At 37.0% G+C, this 25,181-nt stretch overlaps 1 protein-coding gene across 35 annotated transcripts in view; it reads right to left on the bottom strand.

Annotated features, from left to right (window-relative positions):
• Positions 1-25,181, bottom strand: part of INPP4B (inositol polyphosphate-4-phosphatase type II B) — a 747,875-nt gene that overhangs the window by 110,318 nt on the left and 612,376 nt on the right. For all 35 annotated transcript variants that reach the window (XM_070608969.1, XM_070608970.1, XM_070608973.1 and 32 more), the window contains one exon: positions 14,693-14,896. In XM_070608969.1, the coding sequence (XP_070465070.1) occupies positions 14,693-14,896 (204 nt within the window). The remainder of the gene's footprint in view (positions 1-14,692; positions 14,897-25,181) is intronic.

Here is a 25,181-nt window from a genome sequence, read left to right as displayed (position 1 = left end):
AATAGGATTTAGTAGAAAAAGAGTACATTCAAAGTTAGAAAAGGTCAATGTGAGGTCCACTTATGTGATACGCTGCCTATGATACCCGGGGAGAACCACCACATTTCTGGGCAGTTAACAGTGGGGTCCTCTACAATTTAGAATGATGATTCATGCCCTGCCATCCTCACCATACTGCAGTGGAGCCAAATGACATGGTTTCTATGAAAGTGCTTGGTAGAATTATTACAATTTGGCAAAATCACATCCTGTCCCTGTTGGCTTTCCTAATGAATCAAGCTTGTTTTCATCACCCTGTAATCTTGAGTGTGAAATATGCCATTAATCACAAATAATCATAACAATTTTTCCCATAAAATTAGATCTTTCCCCTCAAAGAATTAAAAGCACTTCCCTTCTGCTTTTAACTAAAAGGGAAATTAAGACACCAATCACATCCACAGATTACATCATCCTCTGCCTGTCGTCTGAGAAAATGAAGTGGAGGCACCTCTGAGCCATGAGCCAGGAGACCTAAGAAAGCTCACCTCTTCCAGGAGGAAACACTGCAGAAAGGTAAGCCAGCTGAGGTCCTGACATCACTCATACTGCAATTTGGTAAGGCGCTCACATTTCAGACCACGACAACAAACTAAATGGCCCCATGCTGAATATGCCTTAATCACCACCACCAACTGCATCTTTAAGGCTATTAAATTGAAAAATGAGGCAATTCTTCAGCTAATACTGGAAATAAACTCTACTACTGAGGGGAAAAAAGGGGAGAGGATTGCTCCTAATTTTCCAGATTAGCTTTGTACATGAAGTAAGTTTTCAACTCTCTTCCCGATGCCCATATTGAGAGGAACTTTATATTTTGATGAAAGATCAAGTAGCATTGCACGCTGCCTGTCTTGTGTAAAGTAATATAAGGGGTGGATCAACTGTTCTTAATCACATCTCTGAAGTGCTTGAACAGAAGGTTATTTACAAGGATAATTTTACATTCTATACCTATATATCGTTCTTCTTCCTCTATAGATACCTGAGTTATAGGATTCTACTGGTAGAAAAAGTAGCCTTTGCAGACAGTAGAGAGATCTTTATTGACATGAGGAGCAGAGTGAAGCATGTTCAGTGACCAAGACCAACAACCATATAGTAAAGAGAGGAGGTAAACAGTAGAAAAACATTTAAGTCATTAAATGCTTAGAGGACACACAAGCAGGGAGGATGTTTTTTGGGGGTGAGAAATTGAGCAGTTTCTTCTGTAACATTAACATACAATTAATGTATAATCAAATATTTTATTGAAGGCACACCCAGCAGCAGACTCTGAGCAGACTAATTCTGTTCTTTATCTCTTGGAGAGGAGATCCTGCCTGGTGGTGAGGGAACGCTGAACTTTGCTGGTCATTGCTTCCTTCTCTTTTATGGCATCTACAAAGTAGATTCAAGTTATTGATTTGCACTTCTGTCTCTACTACTAGACTATGAGTTATTTGCACTATATTGTGCAAGGCCTGGAAGAAAGACAGAGAGAAAAGGGGTGAGCAAAGGAGGGAAGAGGAGAGAGATGACTCCAACCCAGACAGAGATTGAGGGCTGCTATGTATAGTCACCTTGGATATGAACATTAGCTAATTTAACCTCAAAAAACACCAGACAAATTAATATTATTGATTCAGTATTTTGGGGGGGCATGGGAAGCTTGGCCATGAGCTACCATCCCTTGTCAGTCTCCCTCTTTTTGTTTCAGGAAGATTGTCACCAAGCTAACACTTGTGTCAATCTTCCTCCATTTTGTATGCAGGATGCTGTCACAGCATGGCTTGATGAGCAATGTGTAGGTCTGTGCTCAGGATCCCAACCCATACAATCTGGGCCACTGAAGGAGGGAACACAAACTTACCCACTACACCACCAGGCTGGCCCCTTGACTCAGTTTTTAGAGATGAGAAGATTTCAGGTAAGAGACGTTGAATAATATTCAACATTAAAATGGTCTAACTGGAGCAGAAATTCTAATTGACTCCAAAGACTTGATTCTTCCCCTATGATTTCCCACAGAACTGTGGTTCACAGTAGGAATTCTTTTTCGTGAAATCACTGGAACTCTGGGGACAAACTAGGCAGAAGAAGGTCAGGAGACAGAGCCTGGGAAGGTTTAGGTAGAGATGTGTGCCATCTACAGGAGCAAGATTAGGTTTCAGTTGTCTAAGACAGATTTTGGCAGTTATCTGGCAGATTCTGGACTAAGAGATGACTCTATAAAAAGGACAAGATGGTTACATATACTTGTAAGTCTAAAATAAAGGGTGTCATATAACCAGGGATGGAGCAATAACTTGGCTAAAGGGTCATTTGGCTTCGGTCAAAGGACATAAGCAGCCAACATTAATAAAGAGCAATGTCAGTATCAAGGCCCAAAATCCATTCACGTGACTGGTATATAAAACAAGGAGTGGGTTGCAAGGAAGACGATAATTCAACTCCTAGGAGATCGGGGGGAGGGGCAAGATAATTATTTTGGAACTAGGATGCTAAAAATAGGTAGACAAGTTTCTTGAAGGGGAGCCTTAAATATCTGATTTCTCTCCTAAACAAGCCACTTTCCATAATATTTCTCTGAAAACATACACACAGAGGAAAATAACCAGCAACAATTCTTTTAGTCTGATGATTTTTACTCACTAGGCTGGTCCACACAGGAAATTCTTTTTGCTTAGACTGCTGGTATGGCTGGGACCTACTCCACTTTGTTCCCTACCAAAATCACACGATTTGTTTCCAAATGTTCTCATGAAGAGGAAAGGCTGATTAGGGAGGAGAAAACAATGGAAGCAAAAGAATGTGGCTGCAGTATCTGGTGCTTCCAGCCCCTCCCCTTTTCAGGCCAGGCAAGTATGAACAGCTCCAGATCCTGTGTAGTTCCTTAGCTACAGGAGAGGTTTAGAAACAAAACAACAACTTATCAGAAAAACAGATTGCCAGGCATTTTCCCCTGAAAATAGTATCAATCACACTGCTATGTCTCCTGCTGTATGAAAGAAGCAATGAAAAATTGGTGGGCTAAAGTCTAACCTTTAGTAAATGGAGCCTAACTGGTCTCCTTGACCTTAATGGAAACTTCAGATAACCCAATTTCTTGGAGGTGAAGTGGCTATAAACTTTTTCTCAGCAATGAGGGCACAAAATCAGTGGGGAACTAGCAGTAATATTTATTCCATTCTAAGTCAGGTGCTGATCTTGGTCTTTATTTATTTCTGGGTAAGGACCTCAGCTAACACGTAGGTCAACCCCAGTGCAATAGATGTAAAAATTTGATGGATGTAGCAGTGAGTAGCCAGGGGCACATTACACCTGGCAGAGTGAGCCATGAGGGCAGAAGACACGGTGCTTACTCAGCATGCCACACATTTATGAGCTTGGTAGCATCAAGAGAAATCCGGACTACTTTGGATCAGCAATTAACTTGAAAAAAAAAAAAAAAGTTCAGCAATGCTGAGCTGATCAACTGTTCTAGGGCCGATTTTTGGTTGGCAAGAATGTGAAGACTAAACCAGAGCTGACATGGAGGTCTGAAGTAGGCTTGTCATAACTATATCTCCATATACATTTTCCCACTTGTCATTACCAATTTCTGAGGACTTTGATTAGAACCAGCCAGGGAATCAACAAGGCCAATAACATCTTTAAAAAGAAGCTTCTGTTTATCCTTGAGTGGACTGAGAGCAATTTGCACTTTACTGACCGGGTTCCTCAACACTGCAAACCTCTGTTTTTTCCATCGCTTAATAGCTCTTCTCTCTGAATCCTAACTTTACTCAGACTGTTAGGTGAAACAGTTGCACTTAAAATACTCTATGACACAAACTGGCACATGTATGGCCCAAGCTACGTAATACACACATATTTGCACACACGCAATTAAATGAGATTCTTTGCTTAGGCCTATTGATCCTGTTTAACCTCACCTACCTAACCACACCACCGGCCTCACGCTGAAATTCAGTCCCTAGTCACACACGTGGATTCACGTAGTCAGCCACTGTTTCTCCAGTATTGACCTCTCCTTACTTCCCTGGTTTGGATCTTTCCCAGGCCTATACTGTAGCTGCCAGACAATGAGATCTACCTATGACTGCCACGTTCATCTTCATCGATCACCATGCCCATGTCATCACTCCTCTGATCAACAGCAGGTTTAGTACCCAGCAAGTATTTTTATTCTTCTCTCAGCCTAGAGGCGTCTCTGTAGTTGGGCTGACCTAGATAATTCTCTTGATTTCTCATTAGTCTTCAAAATAAAAACTTCATCCAGGTCAGTCTCCTTGCTGTCCTAGAAACATACTGTTAATTAGCTCAAGATATATTTTCTGGGCACTCGCTACATGCCTTCTCAGTGCTGAACATCAAAGAGAATGGAAACCTTGGAGGAACTAATATTTCTATCTTGACACATGCTGCTTTTTATGCTTAGAATGCCTTCTCCCTTATCTTCTGTCAATCCAAGTTCTTACCCTTTCAAGTCTCACCATCTCCAAGAACTGTTCATGCTGCTTTCTCTCTGCTTAACATGTTTTTTCTTTGTAATAGACAGTGGGCTCTATGAAAAGATGACTATTACTTATTAATCCCTTTATTCCCAGATCTTAGTACTCATGAGTTGATAGATAAATAAAAGAATGAAAAAATGAATAAAAGAAGGAAGGGATGATTTTTTCACCTTCTCGAAGCCTCATATAACTTCTCTCTGAATCTTTTCAACATTTTTAGTGTGTATTACACAATTACCTCCATTCTGGGAACATCTTTCAATATCTCTGCTTGTTTTATGAGTGCTGGCCATTCACTTAAATAAGGTGATATGGTTGTTGAGGTAAGAAGCCATATTTTATACTTAATTTGTTTTCCCCCCAAGTTACCTATAGCATTGCTGTACATCATTGATGCTTAATTAACATCTGTTGATTGACTTAATAATCTGCTATTCGGGAGTAAAAAGAAATTAAAACATAAATATAAGAAGTATTATCACATGTGCCTTCAAATTAAAGTTAGAACTAACCTCATACTCTGAAAGGCTGAGTTTACCCTAATAAATGCCACATCGTGCTACAGCTTTCAATTCAGTGAAATATTAAATAAAGCATTTGTTTAATAACAAGTAAAAACAATCCACTGATGGACTAAAGCTTTTAATTTTAAATTGGTAACTGGATATTATCTGCATACCATTAGACAGCTACACAACTGGTTGAACTATACGACATTATCAGTTAGTGTGCTGCATACCATCAATTTCCAGGATTAATTTTTTTTAACTAAACGTACCAGCATATATCAAGTCAATAGTCTGCGTGTATATACCTCAGCATTTCTTTTAACTATTCATTAAATTTTGATTCAAAAATTTCTATTTAGGAAATAATGTCTCATTATTCATATTAGAATGTATTAAAGCTTAAGGCACTTGATTTTAATGTAATCATAAATTTCTAAAGTGTGTGTATGCAAGTTTGCAGATACATTATACATAAGCACATCAAAATATCTGAGACTGAACCAGGCATTGTAAAGGCCAGGGAAGTAGCCAAGGGAAATGATGGTAACCAATATAAAATCATGGGAAAATCACCTTTACATTAATAAAAATAAAATATCTTTGTTAAAAACACTGGTTTGAATTGTATAACGAACTGGTCTTTCAGGAAATCCGTCCATTCCCTTCTTCCTACATTAACTCTGAAAAACACATTGAACAAGTATGTTTAAAACACTGTGCTAGGGGCCAGCTCTGTGGCCAAGTGATTAAGTTCACGCGCTCCGCTGCGGCGGCCCAGGGTTCAGATCCTGGGTGTGGACATGGCACCGCTCATCAGGCCACGTTGAGGCGGCATCCCACATCCCACAGCTAGAAGGACCTGCAACTAAGATATACAGCTACGGGGGGCCGGCCCGGTGGCGCAGCGGTTAAGTTCGCACGTTCCGCTTCTCGGCGGCCCGGGGTTCGCTGGTTCGGATCCCGGGTGCGGACATGGCACTGCTTGGCAGCCATGCTGTGGTAGGCGTCCCACGTATAAACTAGAGGAAGATGGGCACGGATGTTAGCTCAGAGCCAGGCTTCCCCAGCAAAAAGAGGAGGACTGGCAGTAGTTAGCTGAGGGCTAATCTTCCTCCAAAAAAAAAAAAAAAAAGATATACAGGAAAAAAAAAAAACCAAAAAAAAAAAAGATATACAGCTATGTATGGCGGGGTTTGAGGAGATAAGGCAGAAAGAAAAAGAAGATTGGCAACAGTTGTTAGCTCAGGTGCTAATCTTAAAAAAAAAAAAAAAAAACCACTGTGTTAGGGGGGCTGGCCTGGTGGCATAATGGTTAAGTTCACGTGCTCCGCTTCAGCGGCTCAGGTTTCACAGGTTCGGATCCCAGGCGTGAACCTAGCACTGCTCACCAGGCCACCCTGTGGTGGTATCCCACATAAAATAGAGGAAGATTGGCACAGATGTTAGCTCAGTGACAATCTTCCTCAAGCACAAAGAGGAAGATTGGCAACAGATGTTAGCTCAGGGTCAATCTTCCTCACCAAAAAAGCACCCCCCCCCCCCCCCCGACACACACACTGTGCTAGGTGCTGTAAAACGAGATTGAAGGTGAATGTATTAACTGCATGTGGGAAAATCTAGAAATTGGCAAGATTTCATGAATATGCATGCACATAAAGATCTCATTTGGGGTTCCTTTTCTTTAATAGAACATTTGCGCATTTTAATGGACAGTCATGAACTTTGCTTAATCACCTTTTGCGGACTATAATATCAGATAAGTATTCAAAGCATATTTCTCCTGGGTGAAATGGACTGGAGAAGTTCAGGAATGTTTCCCATCCATCAAGAAAACAGATGATAGAACACACTCAGTTGCCATATAGGGAACAACTGGCCTAATTCTCCCTGCTTTGCCTGCCCTTTCTGATGGGGAGAGTGGGTGCTGTCAATGCCCCCCTCCTCAATATAAGATTATCAAAATCAGACAACCTTATTATGTGTGACTTAGGGATGAAAAAGAAAAAGCTGAGACAAAGGGAAAAATTTCTTCCAATTTCTACTTGCTGGGAAACATCTAAAATTATTTCTATGTAACTAGGATCTTTGTGATCGGTGCATGAATAATCAAATAAAGTTAAAATTGCCACCACTGTGTTTCTGGAAGCTTCTAGAGGGCTTAATTGATCATGTTTTTAGCTTTGGCCATCTCTGATGTTCTCTGTCCATTTTGAATTTTACTGCTTTCTATGTTTGTAAATATTTTTCAGGTGACTTGAATAGTCATCTGAGAGTTGACCATGACACTAGGGAATATGCACTAAGGAGAGAGGAATATAACTGGGTACTTTTGACTGGAAGAGAGAAACAAAATCCTCAAAAGAATTCATGAATTCCAGTTGGGGTAAAAGGTACTTGACATAGTGCAAAGTTATATTAAATTTAAATATTCTGATTTTCAAAATAAGAAGGTAAATAAAAATAATAATTTGAGGGCACATTTCAAAGTCATTAATTTATTCTACAAATGAGTATTTAATACCTTTTATGTGCAAGTGCTCTGCTATCTGTGGGAATACAAAAGTGATCACGACATTGTCTTTGCCCTTTAGTAGATTATAAAGTTCATGAATACACGGATGAAACAGACATGTAAACAACCAATATAATTCAGTGTTCATAAGGCTGTGTGATCACTGGATGCAAGAATAATGCTTTATTATACAAAATGTTTTGGAGTTGAATGCAGTATGTATGTATATATATACAAACATGTCTATCTATCTATATATCTATCTCTGGATAGGTATATCTATAAGATAAAAATTGGAAATAAATGGGTATATTTTAGTGGACATTTTACTCATTTAGGTAACTAAGCTATAAGGTATTTCTTTAGAAAAGTTAAATTGTAGGTTAGTAATTAGGTGTCTATAAGAATTAATTACCTCTAAAGAATGAGAATGATTTATTTCCTTCTTATTAAGATCAGGTCAGTGGTTTCACATAGGATAATTCTAGCCAGTCAGAAAAGTGAACAGAATTTTTTTTTTAATATTAATTTTCATAGGTACCTCTGCATTATGCACAGCCTGAACTATTTTCCCTAGAGCTAAGGTCTAAGATGGAGACAGAAGCTAACAAGAGAAGTTGGGAATACAGATCAGTGAAGATTGCCTGTGGAGGTATCTGATGAAATATGTTTTGTCCTCAACAGTTAGTAATATTTTGCAACTATCTGTGCTCACTGCTACCAATTACGGCAATATAAATAGCTCTATCAATACTCTTGTCAAGCTTAAGCATTCAGATTTGTTCTAGACATCATTAGAGAAAAGTGTAGTACAAAATGAACTGTGAGATGTTGGGAAAGAGCATATCAGAAAGCGGTTCACGTAAATCTTATTCCAAAAGGCATCTTTGGAAATATTGAATTACAAAGAAACCACAATTGTCTTTCAGGTTATATATGCACTTTATTAAGAGGATGCCTGACATAAATACCATCGTGAATTGTGCTATTGTTTCTATAATCTATAAAATTATTAAAAATTATTATGGATTAATGTAGATCATGTATTGTGCTTATGTGACATAAATACATTTTACCATAATAAGGCATAGCAAATGTTCTCATAGCTTGAGAATGGAAACTAAAATTAAAATTTGATTTAGGGGCCGGCCCGGTGGCACAGTGGTTAAGTGCGTATGTTTCAATTCGGTGGCCCGGGGTTCACCGGTTCAGATCCTGGGTGCGGACATGGTACCTCTTGGATGCTATGCTGTGGTAGGTGTCCCACATATAAAGTAGAGGAGGATGGGCATGGATGTTAGCTCAAGGCCAGTCTTGCTCAGTGAAAAGAGGAGAATTGGTAGCAGTTAGCTCAGGGCTAATCTTCCTCAAAAATAAAATAAAATTTACATTTGCAACATGAAAAAGGGAATTAATTGGATGATTTGGATGAGGAAATATTGCCTGATATAGAAATGTAGTTCAACTACAAAATGGGTTTGAAATATGGCTAAAAAATAGCAACAGCTTTCCTAATTCTTCACTTTGCTGGAATGGATCAGAATACAAAGGATCAGAAGTTTATATCTTTTTTTAAAAATAATTTTTTGAATGAGGGTAGGCAGATTTAGTCCCACTCCATCAGTGTAGTAATGCTGAAGTTAAATCACAGTGTTCTAGAGAATAGTATAATTACTGGAAGCCACAAAAACTGGGTCAACTTAATCCTTGGGTTGGATGACATGCTTTCATGTTTTGGACAAACTAATCTTGGAATCCCAGCTGCTGGAAGCATCTGCTGTAGAGATGTAGAGAAAGAAAAGCAATATGTCATCTTTACCAGCTAAAAGAAGAAGAATGCTAGATTAGTCTATTTCTTTGGACAGATTGTCATAAAATCCCAATATTCCTTTGGGTTTAATTGTTTACTAACTTTCAGAAAATTAAGACTTTAAAGCACTCAATCATTTAATAAATAAAATTCAGCAAATAGGCAATTTTTGGTCAGTGAACATTCTAGTTTAAATCTCTTCCATATTGACTAGATAATTATCATCCAGATTGCCATCAATTTTGCCAACAAAACAAGTTTAAAAGAGAACAATCTTACATTGATTTAGAATTAATAGAGATTCTCTCTCGGCCTCAAAGAGAAAGGTTTTTACGTGAATCAGCAGATTAGAATTCAAATAATTTACTAGCATATCTTTATTTGCAAATATTTATTATAAGAATCTAAATGCAGTTGTTCAAGTTAGGTAATTGTTAAAACTACAGTCACTATAAGAAACTAGATAAACAGATTTTTAAAAATGGAGCTACTGTAATCTTATGTGCAAACCTAAACTAATCTAGGTGATCAGAGAATATTTTTATATATCACAGAAACTCAATTGCATTAATTTAAAACACTGAATTATTTCAGAAAGTTGGCTAGACTTGTAATCAGTGATGAAACTTTTCTAACATGTAATTAACTAAGAAAAGTGGCACACAAAGTTATGTTTCCAATTCATTTAATAGCACAGTCTCCAAAGGCATTTTCAATTAGTTACATTTTCTTTGGACTTACTCAACTTTTCAAAGTTAGATAAAGCTTTGAAAATAATCTTAAATGGTTATGACTTTGGTGAATTTTTTTTTTTTAAGTAAGAAATTTCCATCTCTTGACAAAGGCATCTTTTTAACAGAAAGTGGTTGCTGAGGAAAAGCAATAACAATGTTACATAACAATCAAATCTGATTATTGTTTGCAAATAGAGTAAAATTATATTAGAAGGAGAGAGTTAAAAGTAACTTTTCTGAGTGGGAAAGATTTTCCTTGTAATCATGGTAAATTTAGACAAAGCACTTACATGCTTTTGGGAAACAGTGGGTTCTAGAGGAAATTCAGAAATTATATGAAAGGAGATGAAGAGGAAGATACAGATCTTCATTATTACCCTACTCTTTTTGCCTTGGAAGGAAACCAAAAAGAAAAACAAACAAACAAACTGAGATGACACTCTTGCATCCACAGGAAGAAAAAACCAAGAAGACATTTTTTTCCTAGAATCAAGACTACCAAAGAATTCCCAAGAGAATGATCAATGGTGATCCAACAACCAAGCAAACTCCTACTGTAGCTTTGGTTGGCCCCTCACAAGGACTACAGTTCTTCCTAATTTTTTAAGATGTTGCTAATAAGCTCCTTTACTCATTTTCTTTGGTGCCTATTTGATACTTTCACCACTATCCTCAGTCCATCCTCCACATTCGCTTCTCTTTGCACATGATTCTACTTTAAGGATAAAAAAAAAAGTCCAGGTTAATAGCCAGAACATATAAAGAACTAAAACAACTCAGAAAAAAAAAAAAAAAAACCAACTTTAAAAGGGGCAGATGAACTGAATAGATATTTTTCCAAAGACATACAAATGGCCAACAGTGCATGAAAAGGTGCTCAGCATCACTAACCATCAGGGAAATGCAAATCAAAACCACAAGGAGATATCACCTCACACCTGTTAGAATGGCTATCATCAAAAAGACAAGAGATAAGTGCAGACAAGGGTGTGGAGGAAAGGACATCCTTGTGGCACTGTTGGTGGGAATGTAAATTGGTTTACCCACTGTGGAAAACAGTATGGAAGTTCTTCAAAAATTTAAAAATGGAACTATCACATGATCCAGCAATTCCATTTTTGAGTAAATATCTGAAGGAAACAAAATCACTATCTCAAAGAAATATCTGCACCCTCATGTTCACTGCAGCATTATTTATAATATCCAAGATACGGAAAAAAACCTAAGTGCTCATTGACAGATGCACGGATGAGGAAAATGTGGTACACACAAACACACATACACACACAATGGAATACTATTCAGCCATTAAAAAGAAGGAAATCTGGCCATTTTTGACAACGTGGATGGACCTTGAGGGCACTATGCTAAGTGAAGTAAATGAGATGGAGAAAGACAATATGATGTCACTTATATGTGGAGTTTTAAAAAGCCAGACTCACAGAAAGAGAAAACAGATTGGACATTGCCTGAGTTGGGAGGTTGGGGGTGGGGGAAATGGGTGAAGGTGGTGTAACCATACAAAGTTCCAGTTATAAGATAAATACGTTCTGGGGATTTAACATACAGCATGGTAAATATAGTTAGCTGCTAAGAGAGTAGATCTTAAAAGTTTTTGTCACAAGAAAAAAAAAATTGTAACTATGTGAGGTGATGTATGTTAATTAAATTTATTGTGCAATCATTTCCCAATATAAACATGTATCAAATCATTATGTTGTACCATTTAAACTAATACAATACTATATGTCAATTATACCTCAATAGAGCTGGAAAGATATTTTAAACAATCAAACAAACAAAAAGCCGCCCAGCCCCACCCACCCTCGAATAAGTAAAGTCCACCTTTACAGCCCCCCTGCAGTGTCAGTAGAAGAGCATACTGCCTAGGACTTGTCTCCACCTGTGCCCTGGAATTGATTCTCTACTCTCCTTTGTAAGGACCCTGCTCTATCAGTCATCTCCTCTCTGCCTCTCAGATGGCTTTTGGAATATAAACACATCAATTTTCACCATCTTTAAAACAAAACAAGTAAACAACTCAGAATAACCACATACACACACTCTCGCTCTCTCACCCACCTTCCCAAATGTCAGCTAATGTGTTCCTGTCCAAAAGGGCACCTCATTGTCTTTCTTGACTGGTTAACCTCGATTCACATTGAAATCTAAGAATTACTTCTGGAAATCCCACCATGACCATGAGACTCCTGCTCTATCCTGTGTAGACCCCTAAGTTGAACTTAACTGCCATTTGTCTTTCTAGAGCCCTGAACAGGCTTTGGAGTCCTTGAAGCCCTGGGTGGTTCACCTCTTGTGTCCAGCATGCAACACAATGAACCAGGCAGAGTAGGTGCTCAGTGACACCCCCTGGACTGAGTGGTCCCCCTAAACCTCCTCAACTCGCCACACGGTTCCCATTCTATTCCTTCTTTTCCCATCATCAGAAGGTTCTGTGTATAAAATTTTGAGTTGAAGTCATATTAGTAGAGCCTATCTTCTACCATCTTTCTCTCTCCAACTTTTTGTAAATGTGTTAATATGTTTTTATCTGCCACTAGACTCTGATCTCTAGGACCTAAGGATCTACTGCTACTTACCTTCCCATTTGGAGCACCTAGGATATAGAAGGTCTCAAAAATTATCTAAAAAAAGAAAATAAGGAGGGATGGAGGGAGAAGGACACTTCTGAGCAGCAGGAGGAAGGCGGGGTGTGGGGAAGGGTTAGCATAACACAGTGAGGTGAAAATTATGAAAAGAAAAGATACCTAGTTCCAAAATTCTTATGTGATTTAATATACAAATGCTAATTATTTGTCAAAAGGTTAACCCTGTATGTTTAATTAAATGAAATACAAGTTCTTTTCTGTGTCTACACAAACTTTAAAATTCTCAATACTCATTGTATGGTAGATCCAGTTTCCTCATTTATCTCAAGGGATAGCATTGATCCTCATAATGAATTATGTAATTTACATATCTTAAAAAAGAAAACATATGGCAATAATACTAAAGTAATACAATGCATTTCCCTAGGCCTTGGCAGGCATGTTATCGCACAGGTAAATCATTTATCTCATGACCACCCTAAGAGCTAAGCAGAACAGGCGCTGTTATTTTCGCTTTACAGTTGAGAAAATTGAACTTCAGAGAGGTTAAGAGGTGCGCACGCCTCGGAGCTGTGAATAAATTGAAGAAGGTGAAAGTAAAGGGAAAAATATTAGATCTGCTCTTTTGAAAATGCTTCAGTGGGAGAAACGCAATCTTAATCAGCAACAACAAATACTTATTCAGCATTTACCTCTTGGAACCCAGCTCTGTCTTTCCTGTGATAGAAATTTTATCAAAAGAAAGAGCAGGCATCACTTCACAGCCCTTCAGACAGCAACTTTTTTTGAGAAACCTGGACCTTTCAAATAATTTACTCCCCGAACACTTTTCAATTCTTGGGTGGGAGGAAAAGTAATCGTTAACTGTTTAACATCTAATACAGCTAGCCTACTGTTTTCTTGGTTAAATATATGATGAAGTAAAGCATTTCCTTCTGTGTGTGTGTGATGTGCATATACTTTGGAGGGTTCCTGAGCAATGAATATGCATTGATTCAGGAGTAACACACTGCTTCCCCTTCAGCTAGAACCTTCACGCATCTCCTGTCTTATTCTGCCCAACTAGAGTTCCTGTCACCATGTTGGTTTCTTTTGTTTATTTGCCTTTACCAGCTATTTTTTTCAGGTTTTAGAAAACCTGGAGCAACATCTTATTTTTTTGTTTGTTTGTTTGTTTTGGAGGAAGATTAGCCCTCAGCTAACTACTGCCAGTCCTCCTCTTTCTGCTGAGGAAGCCTGGCTCTGAGCTAACATCCGTGCCCATCTTCCTCTAGTTTATACGTGGGACGCCTACCACAGCATGGCTGCCAAGCAGTGCCATGTCCGCACCCGGGATCCGAAGCAGCGAACCCCGGGCCGCCGAGAAGCGGAACGTGCGAACTTAACCGCTGCGCCACCGGGCCGGCCCCGCAACATCTTATTTTTAATACTAGAATCTTGAAAAGGGGAATTTAAGAGATCTCTGTGTCCACTGCCATTTAAATGCTAACACTTTTTACAGTATGAGCAGAATTAAAACACTGAATTGCAACAAGGAAAATACTTGCTGCATCCAAGTAGTGAATTACGGATGATTTTTGACTCTTTTTCTAAAAATTAATTTTAACAGCTTATATTACCTTGGTAATAAATGAGGAAAAGTATTATAGAGTCTTGCAATTGTGGCATCTTTGCTTTGATGACATATTCTTCATTGTATATATATGTAATGAATATTACATGTATATTCATACATATTACATATATATTTTGCCAATATATTAATAGCAAATAAATTTTTATGTCAAATAAATATGATCAGGAATAAAACTTCCATTTATCATTTGCCCCTAAGGAAAAATATGACTTATTTACCCACAATTTGTATTATGACTGCTTTCCAACCTGTTTTGATGAAAAGCAGAGATTTCTTATCATTCCTGCTTTAGTTCTCAGGACTAAACATCAGGATGCAAGCAATGTGCAAAAAAAAAGACTTACCCACTCTTCCTCATCATAGTCTGAATGGTGAGGTATGGAGTCCTGCCTCTTCATCGGTGGGGGTGGGTCCTGGGGACTGCTCTCCTCTGTGCTGTTCTTAGGGGAGGGTGGTTTCTTAAGGATGCCTCCTGGCCGGGCAGTGTAAAGCGCTAAAAGAGCACTTCTGACCAGCTGATCCTTGAAGGCATGTACAAAAAGCTCTGTCTGGAAAGAAATTGCCAAGGATTAGAAACAGCATGGTAGTCAACTCAGCCTATGCTATGAAAAGGTCAGTTGCAGATTTGTTGGCACTTAAGTGGTGTGGATGTTGGAAAAAATACAGGCAACAGAGAGAGAAAATGATTCACACCAATCAATGGAAAATAGTTTGGTTTTGGGTTGCTGCCAAGGTCTTGAGTCCTCCTGTTCTAAACATTAATGCTGAGATTCTATACGCACTATAAACACCATCTGTCTCCTCAGCTCCCTATGTTTTAGTTCCGAATCTGGTCTTTGGAGGTGAATTTCACTGGGGATAATCATTTGAACACCATCTACCTGCTGCATCTATCAAGTAATTTCAAATATACCTTAAAACAAAATGTGATCAGACTAGGTATGGTCTATATTTCAAACAGAGTTAAAGGCTAAAGAAAGGCATATCTTTTAAAAAATTTAGAGGCAAGAGATCTTTTTTTCTTTTTAGCATTATGGACAGATTTCAACAGTAGAGATGACATAGGCAGTCTTCCCCATGAAAACATTTGGCTTTTATTCCTTATTATCACCCTTAACTGTCTCTCCACCAAATGGTTTCAGTAATGCTCAATGTTAACGAGGTTACTGTGAAACTTGCCATGGTAGATTTTACAAGCTGGTGGTAAATACCTAGTAAGTACTAAAGTAACGACAGCTCACTGACAATAAAGAGCTTTACAGCTGTACTTTGCAGTTTCCTGACAAATGTTTAATAGCTTCACCCTGTAATATACTGGAGGGTGCAGGAATTGATGGTCTGTATTACAGTACACTTAACGTGCACATGGCCTAACAATCTGTTCAGTCAAAGAGTAGAGAAGTAACTCATATTATTAGAGAAGTGACACATATTGTTAACATATTCATACTTCATAATCTGTTAGTAAGGGGCCCTTTAACTCATAGCATTATTTTGAATAATAGTTGATAGAATCACCATTTAATGAGACACTTTTGGATATAATGCTGTAACTCAAGGTAATCATTGATTGGTGCACTCTCAACATGCAGTCACCAGTGCCATGCCCAACTAGCGGTTACTAAATTGTCTCTAAATCTGCCTGTTGTGTCATGCGATTAAAGAAAACCAGTTAAACCACATGCAAAACAAGTGCCTAATAAGATGATTATGATCTGCATAGTCACTTTGCAATAGATTGTGAAATTCTAGAACTAGAAGGACCTTAAAGTGGACCTCTTCATTAACCAGATAAGGAAACTAAGAAAGAAATGTGATGACCTGTCCTAGAGCAGACTGCTTATTGGCATCACAAACGGAACAGGTCTTGTTTTCTAACAAATTCCGTAGCTATTGCCCTCACTCCAAACCACCTACCCGCCACCATCAGACTAGACGTGCCTGTTCTTATTCTTCTTCCCAACCCCAAGCTCCCGAAGTGTTTTGAACAGTAACCAGCTCTCACAATTAACTGTGTCCACAATTGCCAACATAACTATCTTTACTGCTACACTTTACTGGATGTTTTAAACTCTTTAAATCTATTAGCCATACTGAAGGCACTCTGAAGGTAAGTAGACAGGAAATATAGGGAAAAAAAACATATAAGAATGAAAAGTTGGAAAATATTTTGATGCATTAAAAAACCAAAATAAAAAGGCAGCTTTTTTATAAAAAAAAAAAAAACCTGAAGAAAAAGTTGGCTGGACAGTACTCAGACAAGTCGGCAGTTATAGCCAAATGGAGAAACATGTTGTTTACATAATCTTCCATATAACATGGACGTGTCCATCAATGTGAATTTAAATATTAAAAATACGAATTTACTTCCATTCAGCTTAACCCTGTTGATAGTTCCAATAAACTCTTTTGATCTATTTTTAGAGCAAAATAGCTTGCCCTCTTTGAATTCCTGCTACTACAGCTCCAGTCTCCATAACACTCACATAATTAGTACATAGCTGAGTATCTATTCACACGCAATGAAATCTTCTACCGTTCTTATAATCACCCTCGTTTTCTTCCCATAGCATGCACACACAGAGATTCCACTTCATTTATTCAGATCTCATTTGGGTTGATTTACCACCAAAGACATGGGAGATAATACAGGAGAGTATTGCAGTTTTACAACCCAGGATTTTTGAGGGGTAGTCGAATATAATGCACAAAATCTTAAACAAACACAGTAATAGCTGATCTTTGACTTTGTGTCTATACTGAAAAAATTTATCTGACTCCTTGGAAACTCTCTGGATCACCCAGAATCAGATTCTGTTACAAAATAGCAAAATATTCCATTGCAATATCCATGTGACCTGGAAAAATCTTAATTTTCTTGACCAGCATTACTTAGTAAATGTAGACCAATGTAGACCCTGATGTTTTACAGTCAAAACAAATCAACTTGAAGAGATTAATGTAGTCACTCAATCCCAACACATGTATATGTTGCTGTTCTTGCAACTGAGATGATACTAGGAGAGTTGAGAGTGGTGGGAAGGATGTGACCTTGTTTCTGAGTTGCCTATTGACTTAGAGTTCTGAATACCTTTTTCCTTTTCTGGCTTAGCTCACACTACATTAAATGAAAGAAGAAAGGCTGTCTAAATGTTATCGTGAGAGTAGGCAAAAAATTTATTAAAATATTGGTTTAATAACACAGTAAAAAAGCATAAAATCTGAACCTAAGGCAGATCTGTTTTATTTGTTTGATATTAAAAAGAGAGAGAGAAATGTTATCTTAAATGAAATGTTTTCTCGCCTTATTGACATTTTCCCAATTCATATTCTCATACAAGTATTCTTCAAGGTAACGTACAGAATTATCTGCAAGTATAAAACTACTAAAAATTACTTCTCCTGGGGACGAATCTCTTAGCTTCCTGAATGTTAATGGCAGAGGAATAGTTAGGATATGTTCATTTAAAACCATCTTTTTTCACTAGAGATTTCAACAAATTAAGAAAAGTCTCCTTTTATTTAGAATCTCCTTATTGTCCCTGAAAAGATTCAACGCCATGCCCAATCTTAACTACAATACAGAAGTAGCCAATGGCATAAGCAAGTGATTATCATTTTAGCAGTCACGTATATGGCAAGAAAGAATTCTGCTAATTTTGAAATTTGACATGCTTTAATTATTTTATCAGGCAATAGCGCTACTCTCTGAGATGTGTTTACCATTCCCAAAAGGAAAGCATGCTGAACTTTCAGCCAGGAGAGTTACCTGACATCTGGGCAGCTCATACAAATTACCCACTTGACCTTGGCTAAATCACTTAACCAGTTTGTACAAAATTACAAAGCCTACCTGTGCAACCCTTGTGGGAATTCACTGTAAATTAGACTCTTCTCTTTATGCTTCTCGTTCTTGACTGACCTTTTCAGTTTCCTTTGTTAATTCATAATCCCCTACTCACTCAAAATGTGGTAAGTGGACCCTAAGAGACCTTAAATCACTTTCTTGAAAGCATTTTTTCCACTGGTGATGTAACCCACTCTTCCATAACTTCAACTATCATCTTTTTGCCAAGTTCTTCAAAATCCATTTCTACCCACCTCCTGAACCAGTACTGTCAACTGTTTCCATCTAAAAGTCTTTTGAGTTTAGAAGTCCCAGCCTGAGCTCAAGTTTCTTAATGAATGTGTTCTGCCTTGCTTTTCCATCTGAGTGGTATCCTTACTATTCAGTAACACAGTCTAAAGGTCTGGATCATCATTAGTAATACTTATCTTTTGCACTAGTCATCAATTTCAACTAGTTATATCTATTCAATAATTTCAAAGATTGATCCTTATAGTCCTACAGCTAGTCCCAGTTCAGACCCTTTCTACATTCCATGTGGATACTTTCTATAGTCTCTTACTGGTTGATTTACTTTTTTTTTTTTTGCTTCAGGAAGATTAGCCCTCAGCTAACATCTGTGCCAGTCTTCCTCTATTTTGCATGTGGGTCACCACCACAGCATGGTTGACAAGTGGTGTAGGTCCGCACCTGGGATCCAAACACATGAATCTGGGCTGCCAAAGTTAACCACTATACCATGGGGCTGGCCCTTGATTTACTATTTTTAAGGTAACTTTTCTTTTTTTGTCAGGATATTATCCAAGGCCACCAATATTAAAATGTAGACTTCTGAGTCCTAACCCAGAGATACTGAATTAGAATTTGTATTTTTAACAAGCTCCCCCAGGATCATTACTGACAGTTTGTGATGTTTAATAATTCAAATCCTCTGTCTCAGCTCAGCCTATTGATTGCTATGATGGTCTACCCAAAGCAGGTCTCCAGTCCTTCTTACTCAACAACCTCAGTACCTACAAAATAGACTTTCTCTTGGATAAATAACTAGGAGTCAGATGGCTAGATCACATATATATTTAACTTTATAGACATTGCTGAACTGTTTTCCAAAGTGTACAAATAATTGTGTGCCCATCAGCGATATATGAAAGTTCTGGTTGTTCATATCCCCCGCAACTCTCTGTATGCTCAGCCTTTTTGATTTTAGCTATTCTAGTGGGTGGTTAGTGGTCTCATTTTAGTTTAAATTTGCATTTCCCTAATACCAAATGATGATGAGTGTCTTTGCATGTGCTTATTTGCCGTCTATATATCTCCTTCAGCGAAATGTCTTTTCAATTCTTCTGCCCATTTTTAATTGAGTTGTTTGTCTTACTATTAGGTTGCAAGAATACATTGCATATTCTGATACAAGTCCTTTGTCAGATACATATTTTACAAATATTTTCTCACAGTCCATGACTTGTCTTTTTATTTTCTTAATGGTTTCTTCTGAAAACTTTAATGAAAGTTTTAAATTTTGATGAAGTCTTACACATCATTTGTTTTCTTTTTTGGTTCATGCTTTTGTGTTCTATTTAAGAAATCTTTGCTTAACTCCAAGAGGATAAAAATTTTGTCCTACGTTGTCTTCTAGAAGTTTGTTCACTTACATCTCTTAGCTTATATATTAAGGTTTATGATCTTTTTTGAATTAATTTTTATATGTGTGTGAGGTAAAGATAAAGAAGGGTTGCATTTTTTTGCATATAGATATTCAATTATTCCTGCATTAGATGTTAAAATGATATCCTTCTCCCAAGAACTTCCTTTGCACTTTTTGTCTGAAATTATCTAAACGTATATGTGAGGGTTTATCAGAGATTCTCTGTTCTATTCTATTGCTCTATATGTCTATGCTTGCACTAATACATTGGTATTATTTTTGTTTTAAAGAGTAAATATATTTAAGTAAATTAAATGTTTGAATCTTTTTTATATCTATCCAAATATTTACCATTTCTGACACTCTTTATTCCTTTGTGTAGATCTAGTTTTTATTTGTCTAAAATGATCTTTATTTCACTTTTATTTTTGAGACACATCTTTTCTTGATATGGAATTGTAACTTTTTTCCATTGTCAGTATTTTGAAGACGTTATTTCATTGTCTTCTGGCTTGCATAGTGTCTAACAAGAAGTCTGTTATAATTCTCATCTGTGTTCCTCCGCACATAATGTATCTTTTATTTTCTTTTCTGGTTGTTCCACAATTTTCTTTTTATCAATATTTCTCAGCAATTTGATGATGATGTATCCATGATTCTTTTCTTTTCTTTTTTTCTTAACGTTCTTCTGTTGGAGTACATTTTGCTTCTTGCATCTGTAGTTTCAAGTTTTCATCAAATATTGAAAAATTTTGGTCATCATTTCTGCAAATATTTTTCTGTTCCCCTCTTCACCTCTTCTTGGACTCCATTGACGTGTATGTTAGACTTCTTGGTATTTTTCTATAAGTCATTCATGTTCTGTTTATGTTTTTCAGTCTTTTTCTCTATGTGCTTCATTTAAATAGTTTCTAATGCGATGTTTGCATGTTCACCACCTATTCTTCTGAAGTGACCAATGTGCTAATTCCACTCAGTACATATTTTTATTTCAGAAATTTATATTTTACATTTCTCTGAGTTCTATGTGATTCTTTTTTTAATCTTTCATTTTTCTCCCCATCCTGTTCGTGTGTTTCTCTGCATTCCTAAATATATAGAGCTTGGTTATAATCACCCTTTTAAGGTCCTTATCTGCTAACTGCATCATCTCTTTCATTTCTGGGTCTGTTTCAATTGCTTTATTTTTCTTCTGGTTATGAGTTACATTTTCCTGCTTCATTGCACACTTGGCATATGCTTAGTAAATGCCAAGCATTTTATATGTTACGTTCTAGCTGGCTGGATTTTATTGTTTTCTTTTAAATAATGTTGGATTTTGTCCTGGTGTGAGGTTAAGTTACTTGGAATCAATAACAATCTTTCAAGCCTTATTTTTAAATCTTGTTAGAGTGGATCAAGAGCAGTCTTTAATCTAGGACTAACTTAGCCCCACTTCCAAGACCATACCCTTCTGAGGGCTCTACACAATGTGGTATGTATTATAGTCTCTTCACTCTGCTGGTGGGAAGATCAACTATTCCCAGCTCTGTGTGACCACCAGGAATTGTTTTATCTGCTTATTTCTGGTATTTATTTCCCTGGGTTTTGGTGATTTATTCTCATGCATATGCAGATCAGTACTCAGATAAAGATTTAAAAGCACCTATTTACAGATCTCCAAGGCTCTTTCTGTGTGCAGCTCCCTTCTTTCTGGCACTCTGCTCTGTGAATTCTAGCCATCTTACCCTTCCTGAACTCCCATTTCTCTCTTTAACTTGAGAACTTACTGTTTGGCTTTCTCCTCCTAATGCCACAGCCTGGAAACTGCCTCCAGGAAGCAAGCTAGTTAATCATAAGGATCACAGGTTGTTATCTTCCTGTTCTGCCTATTTTCCAATTCGTGAAAACCACTCTTTTACACATTTTGGCCAGTTTTCATGTTGGTTAAGGTGGGAGGATCCATGCTACTCCATTATGGCCAGAAACAGAAGTTCTAATTCCATGTATTTTAGGTATAAGTCTTATTCTTAATATTATTTTACTTCCTTATCTTTATTTTCCCTATTCCTCAATATTCTAGTGAACACAAATTTTGGTTTTTATATAATATTACTTTTTCACCAATTCAATATTTACGTGAGAGTATGAAAAACAGACATATAAGTTCTAATCCTGAGATTTCATCTTGATTTATACCAGTTATTTTCAAGTTCACTTAGACTATATACATATATATACACACACACACATATTTTCACCAAATATAAAAAACAAATAAAAATCCTCTACCTATTAAGTTCTCATTAAATTCTCTTCACTTTGGGACTGAAATAGACCTAGGAGTGGTTGCACTGAGTAAAAAATAAGAAACTCCTTCTCAGTGCCTAAGTAATCAATATAATCAATATCCTGCTGTATATTACTTGTATCTTCAACTTTTAGCTTACTGATAGCTTACTGACTTCTTGGCATTGTTATTAAGGAAAACAAGACTTTTCATAAGAAAATTCTGAGTTAAGTTTTCAGATGAAATGCTTTTTTCTTTCTTTGAATACAATAGAATGCTTTGGTATACTGTGTTAAGGTTGAAAGGATACTAGGAATTGGAAGATGTGAGATTTTCTCAAATGTACTGTGAGCAGAGCCTCTCATACTTGTGACAAAATCAATATTTGTTGTTGTTGTTTACCATTTCACAATTATAATATTGTGGAACATCTCATTCTTTTAAAGTCCTGGGTTGTAAAAGTTAAGGACCATGTTTATGTAGTATTTGTCATACAGCATCGAGTATAATGCCACACCCAATCAGGAGGTCAATATTGCTTTTTGATGAGCAGGATAATGACTTTCTAAAGAAGATCTATCAATCTTGTTGGAATGGAGAATTCAATGGGAAGTTGGAACTAATGTCACATGTATATCTGAGCTATGAGAGCTATCTATACATTGCCTACATTTAGGCCCTTATTTTTTCAGTTTGAATTTGCTTACATTATTTTTATCTTTTGATTTTTTTGTAGTATTGTATACTTTTAGTCTAGGGAAAGGAAAATGCATTTTTATCCCACTCTTATTATTAACCTTTCACATATTATGTTAAAACTTTGGCCTGTGCTTTGTCTTCTCTCTTGGGATTATTTATAGCAACTCAGAGTTTGCCTTGTGTTATGCCCCTATGTCATAAGATTAAATAATTTCTTTAATATTTTCATAAACTAATATGCAGCAAACAAACCCAGTTATCCATCAGAAGATATACTAAGAATTAAAAGATTAGAACAATTTAATTGAGCTTGTGTGTTTTAGGACATGAAAAATTTATAGAAAATTTTTATTCTTGTGAAATTTCAGTTAGGTCTTCCCCACTGCCACCCAACCTCCCTACTTGTTTCCTTAGTTCTATATACACATGCCCGTCTTAGCAATCATGGAACATTTGACAACATGCTATGGTGGTTAAGCTCACAGAAGCTGGAGCCAGACTCACAAGGTGGGTGACTTTGGGTTCATTAATATAGTTCTGTACCTCAGTTTCCTCTACTGTGTAAAATGAGGGGTAACAGTACCTGCTTCATAGGATTAAGCAGATTAAACATTGAAGATTTTAGTACCCATCTCATGGACTTGTGAAAATTTAAGACCTTATAAGAGTACTTCACACTTATTAAACCTCCAATAAATGCTATCTATTATTGACATTATCATTAGCATCGTAACTATTACCATCAAGAATCTTGAATCTCTTGGGAAGAACAGGTCTACGTCTTACTCCATTTGTGTCCCTAGTGTCAAGGACGCTGCTTGGCAAATAGTTCAGGAAATATTTTTACTTTTTCTAAATTGTGTGTGTTTGTTTTTCTACCAATAGACGCTTAAAGGGATGGAATTTTCCTGGAGACCCTTAGTCCTGTGACTTGGTTATCAGCAGCAGGAGAGATTATTTGAATTGCTTTTGGATCTACAAATAAGGCCAGCTCTGAGACTCTCTGAATATGCCCTATTAGTAAATTGGGTTTCTCTGTTGCCCTTTGCTTTTCCCCAAGACTCTGAGTATATGTTAAACTGATAATGTATCCACTGCTATCATGTCCAGATGCAATGGCTTACCTAAGAGAAGGGATGGCATCTCATTACAAAAGAATTCAATGCCTCCTGCCCTCAGTCTTCCCCAGCCTCTCCAGTCTACTACAGTGAGCTCTCCCACGTTCAGCTGGTCAAAGGCTATGAAACCTTTAGAGTTCCTGGATAAGTATTAACGTAGACAATCACTATTACATATTGAATAGGCTATATGGACAATTTCCTAAGAAAACGACTCAAGTACTTATTTTCCAAACATACCAGTCCAGAAATAAAAGAAACAAGGGGACTATCAACGAAGTAAGAATTTCTATTTTCTAACCCACAGTGTGTAACACCCTGATCCTAAAAACAAAACTTTTTCAGCTAAATCTTGCTAACATTAAATTATACTAAAATTTACGATGCCACTAAAACTATTTATCTTTTATGCTAAATTCACGGTTCATACTTTATTTTAAACCACTAACTGTCTTCATAGACTACAAAACTCTGTTTAACTTAGCTAATTCTTTGAAATTCCAGGCATGCATTCTTAAAAGAATGCATGGCTTGCAAACTTAACTTAAATAAGATCCTCTTGATTCCAAGGGCTGACAGATTTATTAGTAGAGGAAGCTGTCTACTCAGTAGAAAAACATAGGGGAAAAGTTGGAGCAATGCTAAATTAAAGGAGGAGAAAATATGCACCCTGTCCCCTCCTGAATCACTGCAGCAAGTTGTAAATGATGTATGAAATGACAAACCCTTGCCCAACACACAGGAAGAATATAAATACCGCTCTGTAATCACTGCAGTGATGTGCTATTTGCTAAAATTTTCTGCTTAGGTGAACCCAGAAAAACCTCACTTCATCTACAAATCCAAAATAGAACTGAACCAAAATGAAATTATACTATTTTACTGTACGCAACACTCTCCTTTTTTTTTCCCTTTCCCTAGCCATAACGTATTTATTGACTACTAGACACACTTATTGACCATTAGAATACTTAAATGTTGCCGAGGAGTTTGTTTAACAATTTTTTTTTTAACTTTAAATAAGAAAACGTCAAAACACATATATTAAGTAGAGAATGCCAGAGTTTCCATGCCAGATTCCATCAGACCTGGGGTTGAACCCTGGTTTTGTTTGAATCCTAGGTTTGACTCTAGCTGCATGATTTGCACCTTTCTTTAAACTTCTCTGAGCTTCAATCCTTTCTGTTGTGACATGGAGATAATATGTACCCACAATTTGATTGAAATAACATAAGTCATGAAGTCCATAGCACAG

This window comes from Equus przewalskii, chromosome 2, assembly GCF_037783145.1.
Source record: "Equus przewalskii isolate Varuska chromosome 2, EquPr2, whole genome shotgun sequence".
NCBI classification, from domain to species: domain Eukaryota; kingdom Metazoa; phylum Chordata; class Mammalia; order Perissodactyla; family Equidae; genus Equus; species Equus przewalskii.
Note: the sequence above shows the minus strand (reverse complement) of the source record. Positions and strands in the feature narration are given on the sequence as shown.